General features: G+C 52.6%; 1 protein-coding gene and 1 long non-coding RNA gene across 3 annotated transcripts; both read right to left on the bottom strand.

The window, feature by feature from the left end:
* Positions 1 to 1,690: 1,690 nt before the first annotated feature.
* On the bottom strand, positions 1,691 to 8,979 carry LOC129655767 (uncharacterized). Its single transcript, XR_008716117.1, has 3 exons — positions 8,365 to 8,979; positions 6,534 to 6,738; positions 1,691 to 5,751 (listed from the first exon to the last, which is right to left on the bottom strand). It is a non-coding gene; the product is annotated as an uncharacterized LOC129655767 (long non-coding RNA).
* A 2,362-nt stretch (positions 8,980 to 11,341) lies between these two features.
* On the bottom strand, positions 11,342 to 13,176 carry HES6 (hes family bHLH transcription factor 6). Of its 2 annotated transcripts, none has more exons than XM_055587040.1 (4): positions 12,969 to 13,176; positions 12,795 to 12,881; positions 12,623 to 12,704; positions 11,342 to 12,402 (listed from the first exon to the last, which is right to left on the bottom strand). In XM_055587040.1, the coding sequence occupies exons 1-4, from the start codon at positions 13,047 to 13,049 to the stop codon at positions 11,975 to 11,977; spliced, it is 678 nt and encodes a 225-aa protein (XP_055443015.1). In that variant the 5' UTR covers positions 13,050 to 13,176; the 3' UTR covers positions 11,342 to 11,974. The 2 variants fall into 2 exon arrangements, with proteins under 2 accessions (XP_055443015.1, XP_055443016.1); XM_055587041.1 differs by having other exon boundaries at positions 12,274 to 12,402; positions 12,663 to 12,704.
* Between the last annotated feature and the right edge of the window lie 959 nt (positions 13,177 to 14,135).

Raw genomic sequence — 14,135 nt, forward strand, 5'->3', positions numbered from 1 at the left:
TAAGATCATGGCATTTGGTCCCATCACTTCATGGCAAATAGATGGGAAAAACAGTGGAAACAGTGAGAGACTATTTTTAGGGGCTCCAAAATCACTACAGACAGTGACTACAGCCATGAAATAAAAAGACACTTGCTCCTTGGAAGAAAAGTTATGACCAACCTAGATAGCATATTAAAAAGCAGAGACATTACTTTGCCAACAAAGGTCTGTCTAGTCAAAGCTGTGGTTTTTCCAGTAGTCATGTATGGATGTGAGAGTTGGACTATAAAGAAAACTGAGCACCAAGAATTGATGCTTTTGGACTGTGGTGTTGGAAAACACTCTTGAGAGTCCCTTGGGCTGCAAGGAGATCCAACCAGTCCATCCTAAAGGAAATCAGTTCTGAATATTCATTGGAAGGACGGATGCTGAAGCTGAAACTCCAATACTTTGGCCCCATGATGGGAAGAACTCACTCATTTTTGAAAAGACCCTGATGCTGGGAAAGATTGAAAGCAGGAGGGGAAGGGGACAACAGAGGATGAGATGATCGGATAGCATCACCGACCTGATGGACATGAGTTTGAGTAGGCTCCAGGAGTTGGTGATGGACAGGGAGGCCTGGTGTGCTGCAGTCCATAGGGTTGAAAAGTGTCGGACATGACTGAGCGACTGAACTGAACTGAATTGGTTTGAGTCCCTATTTTCAGTTCTTTTGTGTTTTTGCCTAGGAGTGGACTTGCTAGGTCATAAAATAGTTTTAGTATAACTTTCTACTACTACTACTACTAAGTCGCTTCAGTCGTGTCCGACTCTGTGCGACCCCATAGACAGCAGCTCACCAGGCTCCCCCGTCCCTGGGATTCTCCAGGCAAGAACACTGGAGTGGGTTGCCATTTCCTTCTCCAATGCATGAAAGTGAAAAGTGAGAGTGAAGTGGCTCAGTCGTGTCTGACTCTTCACGACCCCATGGACTGCAGCCCACCAGGTCCCCCGTCCCTGGGATTCTCCAGGCAGGAGAGTATAACTTTCTGGAAACTATCAAACTGTTTCCCACAGTGACTACAGAATTTTACATTCTAAACAACAATTGATTTCTCTATATTTGAAACAAAACTTTATGTATACCTACCTGTGAAATATTAAAATTCATATTAATTTAAATATATTTGTAATAATTATATAATTCATTAAATACATATTTTAAATGTATACTAAATTGTTTTAGACAAATATGGTATCTGTAGTATCTACAAAGTCAAATGGTGTAATACTTCAGAAAAGAAGAAAAATATATGCAGAAATGTATCAAAATAATAGGGGACAATTACAAATTGGAGTAGAAAAACAGCATTCCAGCAACTAAAAATGAGGGTTCCTTAACACTGACATTATTAGAACAGAACTACCATCAAATTCAGAGTTAAAGATTCTTATTTGGGAAAAAAAGAGAAATATTAGAAATTTCAGTGAGTGTGAGCAAAAGAAAGAAGATGCCATTTTGAAATACATTTTTAACAGTTTTATATTATGGTTGCTACTTTGTGATAATAAAAATGATTTTAATACAACACCGACCCAACAAAGGAAAAGGGTATATTTTAGAGAAGCTATTTTAAAGAATCTATTTCACATGATGGCCAAAGATTCTTCCAAATTTTTTTTTTTTACTATTATAATGGCAAATAAATTCACTGTGACTGGTTCATTTATTCACAAGAAGTGTCTTTATTTTTTGTGCATGTTTCCCCACAATAATACAACAGAATCAAATTTTTGTTACCATGAAAAAGGTTTCAAATATTAGAAAAATTTAGACAGAAGCTGTGACCTTGAAAATTTGATGTCTCATTGTGATGCTGTCTAAAATGGGAAGTGTTTCTGAAAAATATTCAAACTGACAGTTTAATAGATGATGTTTTGCAGAAGATGACAAAATCAAAGAAACAAAAATCACAATATATTGAGTGGTTTTAGATGTTACACTTTGAAGAAAACAATTTAAATCTTAAGAGAATCACAGGAAATTGTTGGAAACCCATGTGCCTGGTCTAATAAAATTCAAAACAAGTGTATCATGTTACAAGCAAATCACATGAGTTCTGAAATACTGTCAATAATGGAGCAAGAACTTTTTATTTTTTGCTTGTACACAAGATGTAGCTCATTGTGAACAAGCATGTCTGACCACGAGATCTGCTCACATTAAGAACAATGTCATAACAATCAAGTAAGTTGTACTGACTTCATTGAAATGAAAGATGAAACTTTCTAAGTCTAGCTTATGAAATTAGAGGTTGGAAATAAAATTTAAAATGCCTGTGGCCAGGTATAGTCTAATGGAGAAAATACACCATGTTATACAAGAGTTTATAAGACATTTTCCCCCCAAATATGATTATGCCAAATTTGTGCTTCCTCAGCTCATAAAAATATGCATAAATGCTGCCCTGGGAAATCAAATGTTAACCATTTTTTAGCATTTATATATATATGTATATGGATACATATAATATACATATATATTTTGTGTGTGAAGTTTTAAAAATGGATGCACAGATGGGATATTCTTATGTCTGTTCTAAAATCTACATTAAAAACACATCCAGATATCCCGTGAGGATCAAGATTAAATGTAAACAAGGTATTTCATATACAAAGGCACTTATACTGAAATATATATTAAATGAAAAGCATACATCAAAAGCATCTTGGCACAAATGCATTATTTTATACAATCTGTGTAGGATGTTATTATAAACCCGTGTAAAAGTTAATGTTTATACAATTAAAAAAAAAGACTATACATTGTTGTATGCTTAGCAGAAGGCCTGTACCTTTGTTTAGAAATAACAGAGACTTTCAATGTTTGATTAATGTGAAATCTTAGCAAAAGATATGGGCTACTGTTTGAACTTTATGAAAGGCAGCTATGCTCACCACTATCTCACCAATGCTGCACTTGAATTTTAAAATTAAAGTATAAAAATTGGAAATGAATCACTAGATGAGTGTCAATTATTATAAAACTGCATATCAAATGGAAATTAAAGAAACTATAGACACCTTAATTTTCAGATTGTAAATGATTATACAAAAAAGTGTCTTACATTTTGAATTTTTAAATGGAGAAAAGTTTTCTATGGATACCTCTTACACAAAGCAGCCACTTACTTGACTCAAATATCCTAAATCCTATATATCCATCTGATATAGTTTTAAGCAGCATGCAGTATCAGTTATTAAATAGTGTTTGCATCTTCTAAGGCTGATTCACAAATTTGCTTAGTGTAATACTTTCCAATTTGGACATGGCCTTGAGAAGGTTGTTAGCATTCCCAGTCACCATGGCATCCTATAAGACACTTCAGTAAGCTGCAGTAAATGAAAAATTAAGATCACTTCATCAAAAGAAATTAGCATGGCAATTCTCTCCTTTAAAAACAAGGTAAGTAGTAGACTTCGGAAATATTGATGAGTTCATTTCCACTAAAACCAGGAAAGCAAGATTATTGGTTGATTTTTGTATAAATAAACTATTTTGATATATCTACTTTTCATTTTTCAACAGGTTTTTAACTACTTCGGTGTTCTGGGGAAAAAAATATCAGCCATTAAAAATAATTCCCTTTTGCTTTAGGCTCCAGTATTAAATCTGTGGTAGCTCAGATGGTAAACCATCTGCCTGCAATGGGGAAGACCTGAGTTCAATTCCTGGGTTGGGACGATCCCCTGGAGAAGAAAATGGCAACCCACTCCAGTACTCTTGCCTGGAAAATTCCATGGACGAGGAGACTGGTGGGCTACAGTCCACGGGGTCACAAAGAGGCGAACAGGACTGAGCGACTTCACTTAGTACCTTTGTACCAGTATCACAAGGAGGTTAGAGTGGTTGCCTCTGAGTGGACTGGGGGTCAACCAGCAAGGAGCATGAGGGAACTTTCTGGGGTAATGGGAACACTCAGTATCTCGATAAGGGTCTGAGTTACAAGAATGCATACACTTGTCAAAAGAGTGAATGTTCACTTACAAGCCGGGCATTTCATTGTTTTATATTAAAAGACTATCAGTAATGAACTCTAGTTAATGTACATGCGAAAGTATGTAGGGGCAAGTACATTTGAGGCTAAAATTGATTTTGAATGCATCAAAAATAAAATGAATTACAAGATGGTTGTCTAGATATAACAGTCTAGTAAAACGTGAGTGGGATCATCGGCAGCGGGTGTGCAGGTGTGTAGTGAAAAATCCCTTCCACTTTGTGCTCGCAAATTTCCATAACGTGTCAAGGGAAAAGGGGCTGAGTCCTCTGCTTTTTGCTCCCAGTGCTGGCCCACCTGAGGGCTGCTCTGGTCCGGGAGTGAGCCTGGCTCCCCTTACCCGAGTGTCTCCAGGGGTCAGTGCTGGGGCACAGTGTCCCCAGAGTGGAGTGGTCAAATGCCAAGGGGCTGGATGGAGCCCGGGAGGATAAGCAGGACCAGAAAGCAGGACCCAGGGCTGGCCCAGGGGAGGGGTGGCGAGGGGCGGGGCCTGGGGCCCTTCTTCCCGCCTTCCCTCCCCTTCCTTCCATCTTGTCAAGCCAGGGCAGTCAAGGTTGGCAGGTTTGCCAGTAAAGAAAGAGCCAGTCCTTTTTAACTTACACAGCCCACAAACAGAAAAACAGCATAAGGTGCCAGCTCCTGGCGGGCCCTGGGCAGGGGACACCAGACAGGGACACCATGCACCTGGGGCCGCCCTGCCTCATCCAGCCCCTCTGGCTCGGGCTCCTGGGGCACCCGGGGCACCCAGGCCTCGGCGGAGGCTCTTCCCAGGCTCTCACCAACACCGAGATTTAGCTGTGGTTCAAGCCTTGACTGTGTGGCTTGTGGGGGCCCCTATGCTTCCTTCTCGGATTTTCTCTGTTGCTGCTCCACTCCGCGGAGACTGGGGGCCTGATCCTGCTCTGATAAAAATGCAAACAGCTCCTGAGCTTAAGGAAAGTGGCTCTGTCTCCCGGAGGAGGCGGGGAAGCCTAGTAAGCAGAGGCCGGGGAGGGCTGACGCAGGGGCGGCGTGGACAGAACAGTGTCCACAGCGCACCCTACAACTCTCTGGGTACATCTATCTCAGGGTGCGACAGCCCAGGCTACAGTTTCTAAAACGAGAGAAAAACACACAATTGTCACACTGGACACAGTATGACCGTCTCTGGAGACCCAGGCCTGGGGGACGGTAGGAAGAGCGCAGAGTGGGGCGGGGGTGTGGCCCCCACACTGGACGAGCACCCTGCGAGGCCCCCCAGGGTGAGCGGAACCTAACAGCACAGAAGGACAAGCTGCCATTGCAGATGGGGGTCACGGGGGCCTGTCCCCCCAGGGAGGTGCGCTCTGAAGAGGCCCACGTGGCCAACGGAGTGAGCCCTCCAGCAAAATGCAGAAAAGGATGACGCTCCCCTAGTAGCTCGTGAAGAGCCGAATCCCGCCAACGTGAGTGATCCTGGACCCTCCAGGTGGACCTGTGCATGGGCCACAGTCCCGGCCGACACCCGGGTACAGCCTCGCGAGACCTCGAGGCAGAAGCCCCTGCCAGTCTTGGCTGGATCCCCGACCCCCAGAAACTGAGATAACAGAGCTGCGTGGCCCTGCCACGCGCTGGGACAACAGACTGCCATCTCATCCTCTGCGCTGTGAGCTCCCTGCTCCAGGGCCCAGGGAAGGCAGGGGGCGCGTGGGGACTGGACCGCGTGGGAGTCTGCCCAGCCTTCCAGCTGCCAGGGAGCTGCTCCGGGAAGCTGTTGGAGGAGGAGAGGTGATGCAGGGAGGCCGAGAGGAGGCAGGAGGGAGGTGAGGAGGCTCTAGGAGGGCACCCCCAAGCCTAGCCCTCAACAGGACGGGCCCTTGTGCTCTATTTCAGACCCCCTCCTCGGACCCTCCTGGTTCTCCAGCCATGGGGACTAGATTTCCACAGCAAAGTCCTCCTCCACCTGTCCTGCAGGGCTCCCAGGCCACCTCCTCCAGGAAGCCTTCCTTCAGGAGCCTGCTGTCAGAGGCCACCACACCTTTTCTCAAACCCCCAGCTCTCCTGTTCTTCTCCCATGGCCTTTGTTCCTCAGACACGAATGCTCAAGAAGTGTCTGCTCCTCTAAAATCACATTTTCCTTAAGGGCAAGGCCCCGCTCCCCCGCACGTGGTACAATCGTCTGCCCTCCTCCTGCTTACAGGGTGCAGGCTGCCCCCTGAGACTTGTTCTCAGCTTCTCCAACACAGGGGGTGCCTCCTGCCCCTCCACCCCGGACCCTCCTCGGCCTGCAGAGGGGCCTGGTGGGGAGGCCTGGCTACAGACCGGGTCCACGGGAAAGTCTGTGGGGAAACGCGCAGGGCTGGGCTCCACCGGGGCTTCTGGGCTCGCGGCCCACCTGCACCGGTGAGGGCCCATCTGTGCCCACGTGCCAGCTCGCACGAGAAGGGTGCTTCTCCCTCCTGACCTGGACCAAGCATAACCAGCAGACCCTGTGCTCCTGCACTAGAGGCTCCCCTGCCCCTCAGCGGTGTCCACGAGGCGGCCCCTGCTTACCCATCCGAGTCAGGACCAGCAGGCCGGTCTGTGCGCAGTGGGGAAGAAACGGGGTGCGGACCACCGTGCCTCTTGCGGCTCTCCTCCTGCCTCCCCGGGGTTCACCTGGGTACAGTCGGCACGTGTCCTTGGTGCCCCCGAAGCCCTCTCGGTAGGGGGACTGTGGCAGCTTGGACGCCTTCCTGGGAAGCCAGGCGCTCAGAGCCTGCGGTGGAGGGGCAGGGAGGGGGCGTCACGTGGCCTGGAGGCTCATGGCCGTCCCCAGCCAAGCCCACCCCACGCTGGGAGGAGAAGGATGGCTAGAGGAGAGGCCAGAGCAGAGGAGAGGCCGGGAGAGTCCAAAGAATGGGGAGGACAAGAGGGAAGAGGATGACGGAAGAGGCAGGAAAAGAAAAAATGAAGGAGGCAAAACAGTGGGAGGGGCAGAGGGGTGAGTGGGGACAGAAAGGGGATTTGGGAGGGCTTTACTCCCACCAGGGCTTCCTGGTGGCTCAGACGGTAAAGCATCTGCCTGCAGTGCGGGAGACTCGGGTTGGATCCCTGGTTTGGGAAGATACCCTGGAGAAGGAAATGGCAACCCACTCCAGTACTCTTGCCTGGAAAATCCCATGGATGGAGGAGGCTGGGAGGTTACAGTCCATGGGGTCACAAAGAGTCAGACAGGACTGAGCAACTTCGCTTTCTTTCTTTGCTCCCACGGTCGCACTTCATGCGCAAAGCAAGGCCAGTTCTATTGTTAAGGCCATCTGAACCCTAACCCACTCCTTCCCAGGACAGCCGCTGGCTTTTGTCCCCATCCATGAACACCATCCATTCTCCGCTCAAAACACAACCTACAGAGAGAGTCGTCCTCTATAATCAACTTACTGAAATCTGCACCCTGCTTCCACACCATAACGCCCTGTCCCCATGACCTGATTTATAATTTTTCTTGGCACGAACATACCATCTGCCAGAGCATGTATTTCTTGTCTGTCTCCCTCATTACAGTATAAACTTGAGAAGAAACTTTAGCCACTAGAATGCTGTGCGCTGTGCTCAGTCGTGTCTGTCTCTGTGACCCCATGTGACCGGAGCTCCAGAGAGGACTGGGAGAAGCCAGGGAGACCACAGAGCAGTAAGTCCAGGGAAGATGTGGGCTGCAGCAAGATGTACAGGGTGGGCTGCAGAGAACAGCCCTGTCTACAACTTGAGAAGGAATGGGGGAAGAGGAAGCAAAAAAACTAGACAGAGAACAGTGTCTTAAGAATGACATTCTTGATAGTGTCAGATGCTCTACTATTTAGGACTTCACCAGAGACTGCCAGAAGCTTCCAGTAGAATGGTGGGAAACAGAAAATGGTGAAATTTTGTTAGGGGCAAGCAGGTGAGGAAATGAAAAAAGTTTAAGAATGGAGACTAACAAGAAACCTGTGAAGGAAGAAACAGGCAGACAGTTAACTAGGAGAGACCCGATTAAGTCTGAACAAGTTTCCTGGGATGGAGCTGTCGGGGTGACAGAGACCATGGCCTGGCCATTGACTGAGATGTCTAAGAGACATACACAATTTCCCCAGGTTAAGCTGGGGTGGGATCTGGAGGGGAGAGGAAGATGGTGCCTGAGTGTCATCTGTCGACAATGGAGGGGCAGAATGACAGCAACTAGGAGCAGAACAGATAGGGCCAGAGTTACCATCTTTGGGGGGCGGGGGGCAACTTTTTATACCGGGATGGAAGAGCAAAACAGCCTGGGAGCTCCCAAGAGGAGCTAAAAGGCTCTGGGTCATCCGTTTTAAAATCTTATCCCTCCTCCTTTGAGACCCACTTAAGCCCAGGAACTGTCTTTAATTACCTCATGAGCTTCCCGTGTCTCTGGCTTGCCACCTCCTAAGCACCGCCTGGATTGTCGACTTCTGGGATGTATTTTAGCAGCCTGGGGCCTCTGGGGGTTCTTGTTCGCCCAGTTCCTCGACAGTAAGGCTCTGGTCGGTCTCATCTCTGTGACCGCTGCACGTAACAGCTGCTCGCTGCAATTGTAGAGTGAACGCTGGGCACAGCTGAGGCGCGGTCACCAAACGGTCTGTAAGACTCGTCTTTCCTCCTCGAGAAAACTGCTTCCATGTCACAGCCCGAAACGACCCCCTTCTTCCTCGACACCAGTCGCTGTTGGCTTTGGTCGCACTTCCCGAGAGGCCGGGGCGCTTTTAATACTCCCGACGGCCAGGTCTCCTGGTGGCCCGAAGTGGTCGGGGGCCCTGAGCTGGAGCCGCGGGCGGAAGGCCAGAGCGGCGGGGCGCCGGCGCCTTCATCGCTCCCTTTCCTGGTCCCGAGGATGCGTAAGGGACTGCAGCCCGGCCTCTACTGACCGCAGAGCCGCTTAACCGACCGCGCGAGACCCCTGGGCGTCGGTGGGTTCGTTGGACTCCAGTTGTGGACGAACTCGGAGCTCCAGGCAGCGGGGGGAGGAGCCCCCAGGCCGCAGAGGCCCCTGGGAGTCGTAGTTCTGACACTGCCTGCAGCGTCCTCAGGGAAAGGGAGATCAAAGGGCTGGAACTACATTGCCCAGAACTCACCGCGTGAGCGTGAGGGCGTGTCGGGGGCGTGGCCAAGAGTCTGTCGCCTCCGAAAGCGTCCGAGCGCCTCCGGGTGCTTCCAATACCTCCGAGCGCCTCCAGGGCATTCGAACATCTCTGAGCTCCAGCGTCCGACAGCAGGGCGCCTCCGAACGCCTTTCGGAGCGGGGTGGGGTGGGGGGCGCGGACGGGCGAAAATCAGTTGTTCTTTGGCGGTGGTTTGTGATGCCTAGCTCACGTCTAAATGTCAACACTGAGTAGACAGGAGAACGCAGGGAGATCAACAGGATGGAAATGGACTTGAGCTCGAGGGCACTTGCTATTGCTAAGTCACTTCAGTCGTGTCCGACTCTGTGTGACCCCATAGACGGCAGCCCACCAGGCTTCCCCGTTCCTGGGATTCTCCAGGCAAGAACACTGGAGTGGGTTGCCATTTCCTTCTCCAATGCATGAGAGTGAAAAGTGAAAGTGAAGTCGCTCAGTCGTGTCCAACCCTCAGCGACCCCATGGACCGCAGCCTACCAGGCTCCTCCATCCATGGAATTTTCCAGGCAAGAGTACTGGAGTGGGGTGCCATTGCCTTCTCCCTGAGGGCACTTGGATGTAACCATATAAATGGACCAGATGGGCTTACTGGTCAGGGGTGACAGGGAACATTTCTGAACTCAACATTCAGAAAGCTAAGATCATGGCATCTGGTCCCATCACTTCATGGCAAATAGATGGGGAAACAATGGAAACAGTGACAGACTTTATTTTGCGGGCGCTTCAAAATCACTGCAGATGGTGACTGCAGCCATGAAATTAAAAGAAGCTTGCTCCTTGGAAGAAAAGTTACAACCAACCTAGACAGCATATTCAAAAGCAGAGACATTACTTTGCCAACAAAGGTTCGTCTAGTCAAGGCTATGGTTTTTCCTGTGGTCATGTATGGATGTGAGAGTTGGACTGTGAAGAAAGCTGAGCACCAAAGCATTGATGCTTTTGAAGTGTGGTGTTGGAGAAGACTCTTGAGAGTCCCTCGGACTGCAAGGAGATCCAACCAGTCTATCCTAAAGGAAATCAGTCCTGAATATTCATTGGAAGGGCTGATGCCAAAACTCCAATCCTTTGGCCACCTGATGCAAAGAACTGACTCATCTGAAAAGACCCTGATGGTGGGCAAGATTGAAGGCAGGAGGAGACAGGGACGACAGAGGATGAAATGGTTGGATGGCATCACCAACTCAATGGACATGAGTTTGGGTAAACTCCAGGAGTTGGTGATGGACAGGGAGGCCTGGCGTGCTGCAGTCCATGGGGTCACAAAGTCGGACATGACTGAGCGACTGAACTGAACTGATTTTTATTATTATTTTTGACGACACACATCATGTGGGGTCTTAGTTCCCCAACCAAGGATTGAACCTGTGCCCCGAGAGTTGCAAGCACAGAGTCTTAACCACTGGACCACCAGGGGAACTCCAGGGAGAGACGTTTAAAAGCAAAGGTACACCCTGGACAGGAGACCTAGGTGTGAATCCTAAACTGTCACCCCCTGACTAGGCATGGGCCCTGCCAACCCTAAGAGAGAACAAGAATAAGCTTGGGGTTCTGGAGCAGGAGATGTGGGGGCTGCGCTCCTTGTGGCAGGGACTGCAATCAGCTGACCGCATGACCTGCAGGCCCTGACCCAGCCCAAGAGGGTGGGCTCCCTACACCCCAGCTGCCTGTATCCCTCCTTCCAGGGTTGCTGACCTCCTGGGCTCAATTTGGCCTGAAGTCCAAACTGCCTGGGCCATGAACTGGGTGAGTCTCTGTGTTCCTGAGGTCAATGGCAATGGGGGAGCTCGCTCTTCAGTAGAGAAAAGTAATCACCTAAGTGGACAGATGTCTGCACCACACTCATGGACCCAATAGGCTTCTGAAAGAAACTTCCACACCACGTGGCTAGCAGTCAGGCATCAGTTTTATTCCCGGAAGTTCACAAACAAGAGAATGGTCTGGGAACCAGCCGTTTCCCTTCTCCTTAGTGACTATGGAGACAAACTCCATGCTTGAGTTTCCATCACCAGAACACACACAGTTCCCAGGGAGAGCAGGCCAGGTCCAAGGACCTGCAGGGGAAACCCACCTGGAATGGCCTGGCCATAGCGAAGTGGAAGCACTGTCCACCACAAGATGTACCATGGGGCATCCATCACCACTGCCTCTACACTTCTTTGTTTGTTGACAGTGAGAAGTTTTAAAACCACTCACGGCATTAGATGTGGGGAAAATGTGCTTGGCTTTGTATTTATGCATTTGACTGACACCTTAATAACACCACAGCATTCAGCAATACTTCAGAAGGGTAACTAAGTCTCCAGAATGCTTTATTTAACACAATTGTAACCATCGATGGCAACCTAATACACAAGCTCAAGTGTGCTAAATGCAAGACATACCGAGAACCGTGTTCTCTGTGGCGGCTCTGGGCAATCCTGCAGAACGCCTCCCGCGTGTCCTGGCTGAATGGCCAGGGCTGCCAGGGCCTGAAGTCTCCTTCTGCCAGGACACTAGTGCCCAGCACCGAGGAGAGGCTCAGCTCCATTCCATCACCTCTGTCTCCAGACCCACAGGGTGCCTGAGAAGTATAGGGCAGGCGAATCCCAGAGAATCCTGGGAGCCCTACAAGATTCCTCCTCCCGCCTGTAGCTCCCTCCCTCCACCCACCAGAGGGCTGGGGCGGGGGAATGCATAAACATTCTTTCCGCAAGTAAAAAGGGGCCTGGCTGGACTGGTTATGCGGGACTGAACAGCAGGACTGGGAAATATCCAGAACCCTGCCCACCACGTCTGGACCTCAGGGAGGAGGGAACGGAACCTGGGAAGGCAGGGCCCACCCCGCGGGCCCCAGGTTGGTGTTGGTCACCAAGGCCTCCAGACACTCTGGGCCGAGCGGGCAGAGGTCAGGCTGCCCAGGGCTGCGGGCACCGAGTCAGTCCCCTCGGCAGGCGGGGCCCGGCTCAGTTCAGCCTCGGGGACCTCCTCCAGGTCTGAGGACTGGTCGTCCCCGGAGCCCCGAGGGCTGGGCAGCGGGGACTCCAGGGCGCCTCCTACGAGCCAGTTGCTCCGCCCCGGGGCTGCGGGCGGCGCGGACAGGGCGTCCCCCAGCAGATCGCGGAAGCTGCTGCCCTCGCGCAGCGGCATGGACTCGAGCAGGTGGTTCAGGAGCTCGGCGGCGACGGTAGCGTCAATGGCCTGGCACGTGGACACGAACGTGTGCACTTCGTGCATGCACTGGATGTAGCCGGCGGCGAAGCGCTCGCTGGCTTCCGCTTGCAGCTGCTCGCGCTCTGCGCTCGGAGATGGGAGGGGAGAGAACCGCGCCGGGCCCAGTGAGCGGTGAACTCTGTGGCCCGGCCCGTCCGCCCCGCGGGGACGAAGCTCACCCAGTAGACGCGAGGGGCGCCCCATGCCCCGGGCCGGGGAAGTCCTCGGTGGAGCCGCGCCGCGGCAGGCCGGGCGAACGCTCCCCACGCCCCCCCACCCGCCGCGCTAACGGCCGCCACTCACCGCGCTCCCGGCCCCGCAGCGCGCCTTGCACGCGCCGCACCGTGAGCTCCAGCACCTCGGCGTTCTCCAGCTTGGCCTGCACCTGCGCCGCCGGGCAGGGGAGGTGAGGCGAGGCCGGCCCGCGGGCCCGCAGACCCTAGGCATCCCCCATTCCCGACCCCTCTGGCCTCACCTCGGCGCCCGCCAGCAGCATCCGCAGCTCCTGCAGGCTCTCGTTGATCCGTGCGCGCCGCTTCTTCTCCACCAGGGGCTTCCGGGCCTGCGGGAAGCAAGCAACTGAGTCCTGGCCCTGCGTGGCCCCCCAATCCTTCCCTTTCCCTCGCCCATCCGCGGATACAGCCAGCACCTTGCGGTCCCCGCGCGCCTCGCAGCCGTCCTCATCTTCCCTGCCCGCGCGGTCCCGGCCCGGCGCCAGGAGCGGGGCCATGACGCGCACCGCCGGGAGCCCGGCGAGCGCTAGAAGCGAGCGCGCCCCTCGCCGCGCAAGGCCCACAGCCGCCGCCCTCGTCCACTCGCGTCTTCCGCTGCGTCCTCGCGCCAGCCGCGGACCCCACTCCTTTTATAGCGCCTTATTTGCATCTCAATACACCAATTGCTTGTGCGGGCCAATGGCAGAGGCCCCTTTGTCCGGCCCTGCCGCCGGGGTCCGCCAGCAGCTGGCGGGGCGTGGCCTGCAGCCGGGGACTAGCGGGGTGGGAGGGAGGGGGAAGCCCAGCTGGGCCTCCGAGCGACCCCCGCGTTGGCGGGGGCTGTGGGCACCCGAGGGGGCGATGACCACGAGAGCTGTGGCCCCGGGTGCGCTTGTTTCCCTCCCGACCCTGAACAGGTCTGCTGCGCGCGCGAGCAGGAGCGCACCCATCCGTTCATCCATCCATTCGCGCTTGACTTCCTTCACCTAAGATGCCACGGGAGGGGGACCCTTCAGCGCGCGTGCTGGGATCCTGGAGGCTAGAGCCACAGCAAAGACCGCGGTCTCCGAAGCTGGAGGGAGCCACAGGTCCGGTCTGGGGAGGCTGTAGAGTCCCAGGGAGGTGAGGGCCTTAAGGGCAGCAGGGGTGGGAGCGAGCCCCTGGCCCCTCTCATTTCTAGCGGACTTGTGGGTCCTCATACCAGAGTCTCAACGCCGCCTGCAGCCTGCTCGGGGATCCTAGTGGGGCGGGGTCCGCAGGCCCGCCCTCAACAGCTCCATCTCTCGGACCTCTTTCTCTGGTCATTGGTCCTTTCCTGGTCCTCATCGCCCTCCCATCTCCTTATCGGCTCCTTCGCTCCCCGACCCCCTTTCTCCTTCTTTCCCCCTCCCTCTCCTCCCTCAATATACCAACCGCCGCCAGGCCTTCCCTCCCCCGCCCCTCCCCCACCTTATCTGGTTCTCACCATCCACCCCCTCCCACCCCCAGTCCCCAACCCAAGCTCGCCCTGCCCCATCCTGCCCTCCCTGCCCACCCACCCTTCCCTGGTCCCACACCCCTTTCCGTTCGGCCCGGCCCCCCTCCCCAGCCCCTGGGCTCCCTCT

This window comes from Bubalus kerabau, chromosome 6 (genome assembly GCF_029407905.1).
Source record: "Bubalus kerabau isolate K-KA32 ecotype Philippines breed swamp buffalo chromosome 6, PCC_UOA_SB_1v2, whole genome shotgun sequence".
In the NCBI taxonomy this organism is placed as follows: Eukaryota; Metazoa; Chordata; class Mammalia; order Artiodactyla; family Bovidae; genus Bubalus; species Bubalus kerabau.

Bases quoted from the DNA above. Each gene is read 5' to 3' on its own strand.
- HES6 (XM_055587040.1), bottom strand. From the start codon at position 13,049: ATGGCCCCGCTCCTGGCGCCGGGCCGGGACCGCGCGGGCAGGGAAGAT. The intron at 12,882-12,968 runs GTGCTGGCTGTA...TGCTTCCCGCAG, and splicing joins AGGCGCGCGGGGACCGCAAG to GCCCGGAAGCCCCTGGTGGA. The intron at 12,403-12,622 runs GTGAGTGGCGGC...CTCCGAGCGCAG, and splicing joins GCTGCGGGGCCGGGAGCGCG to AGCGCGAGCAGCTGCAAGCG.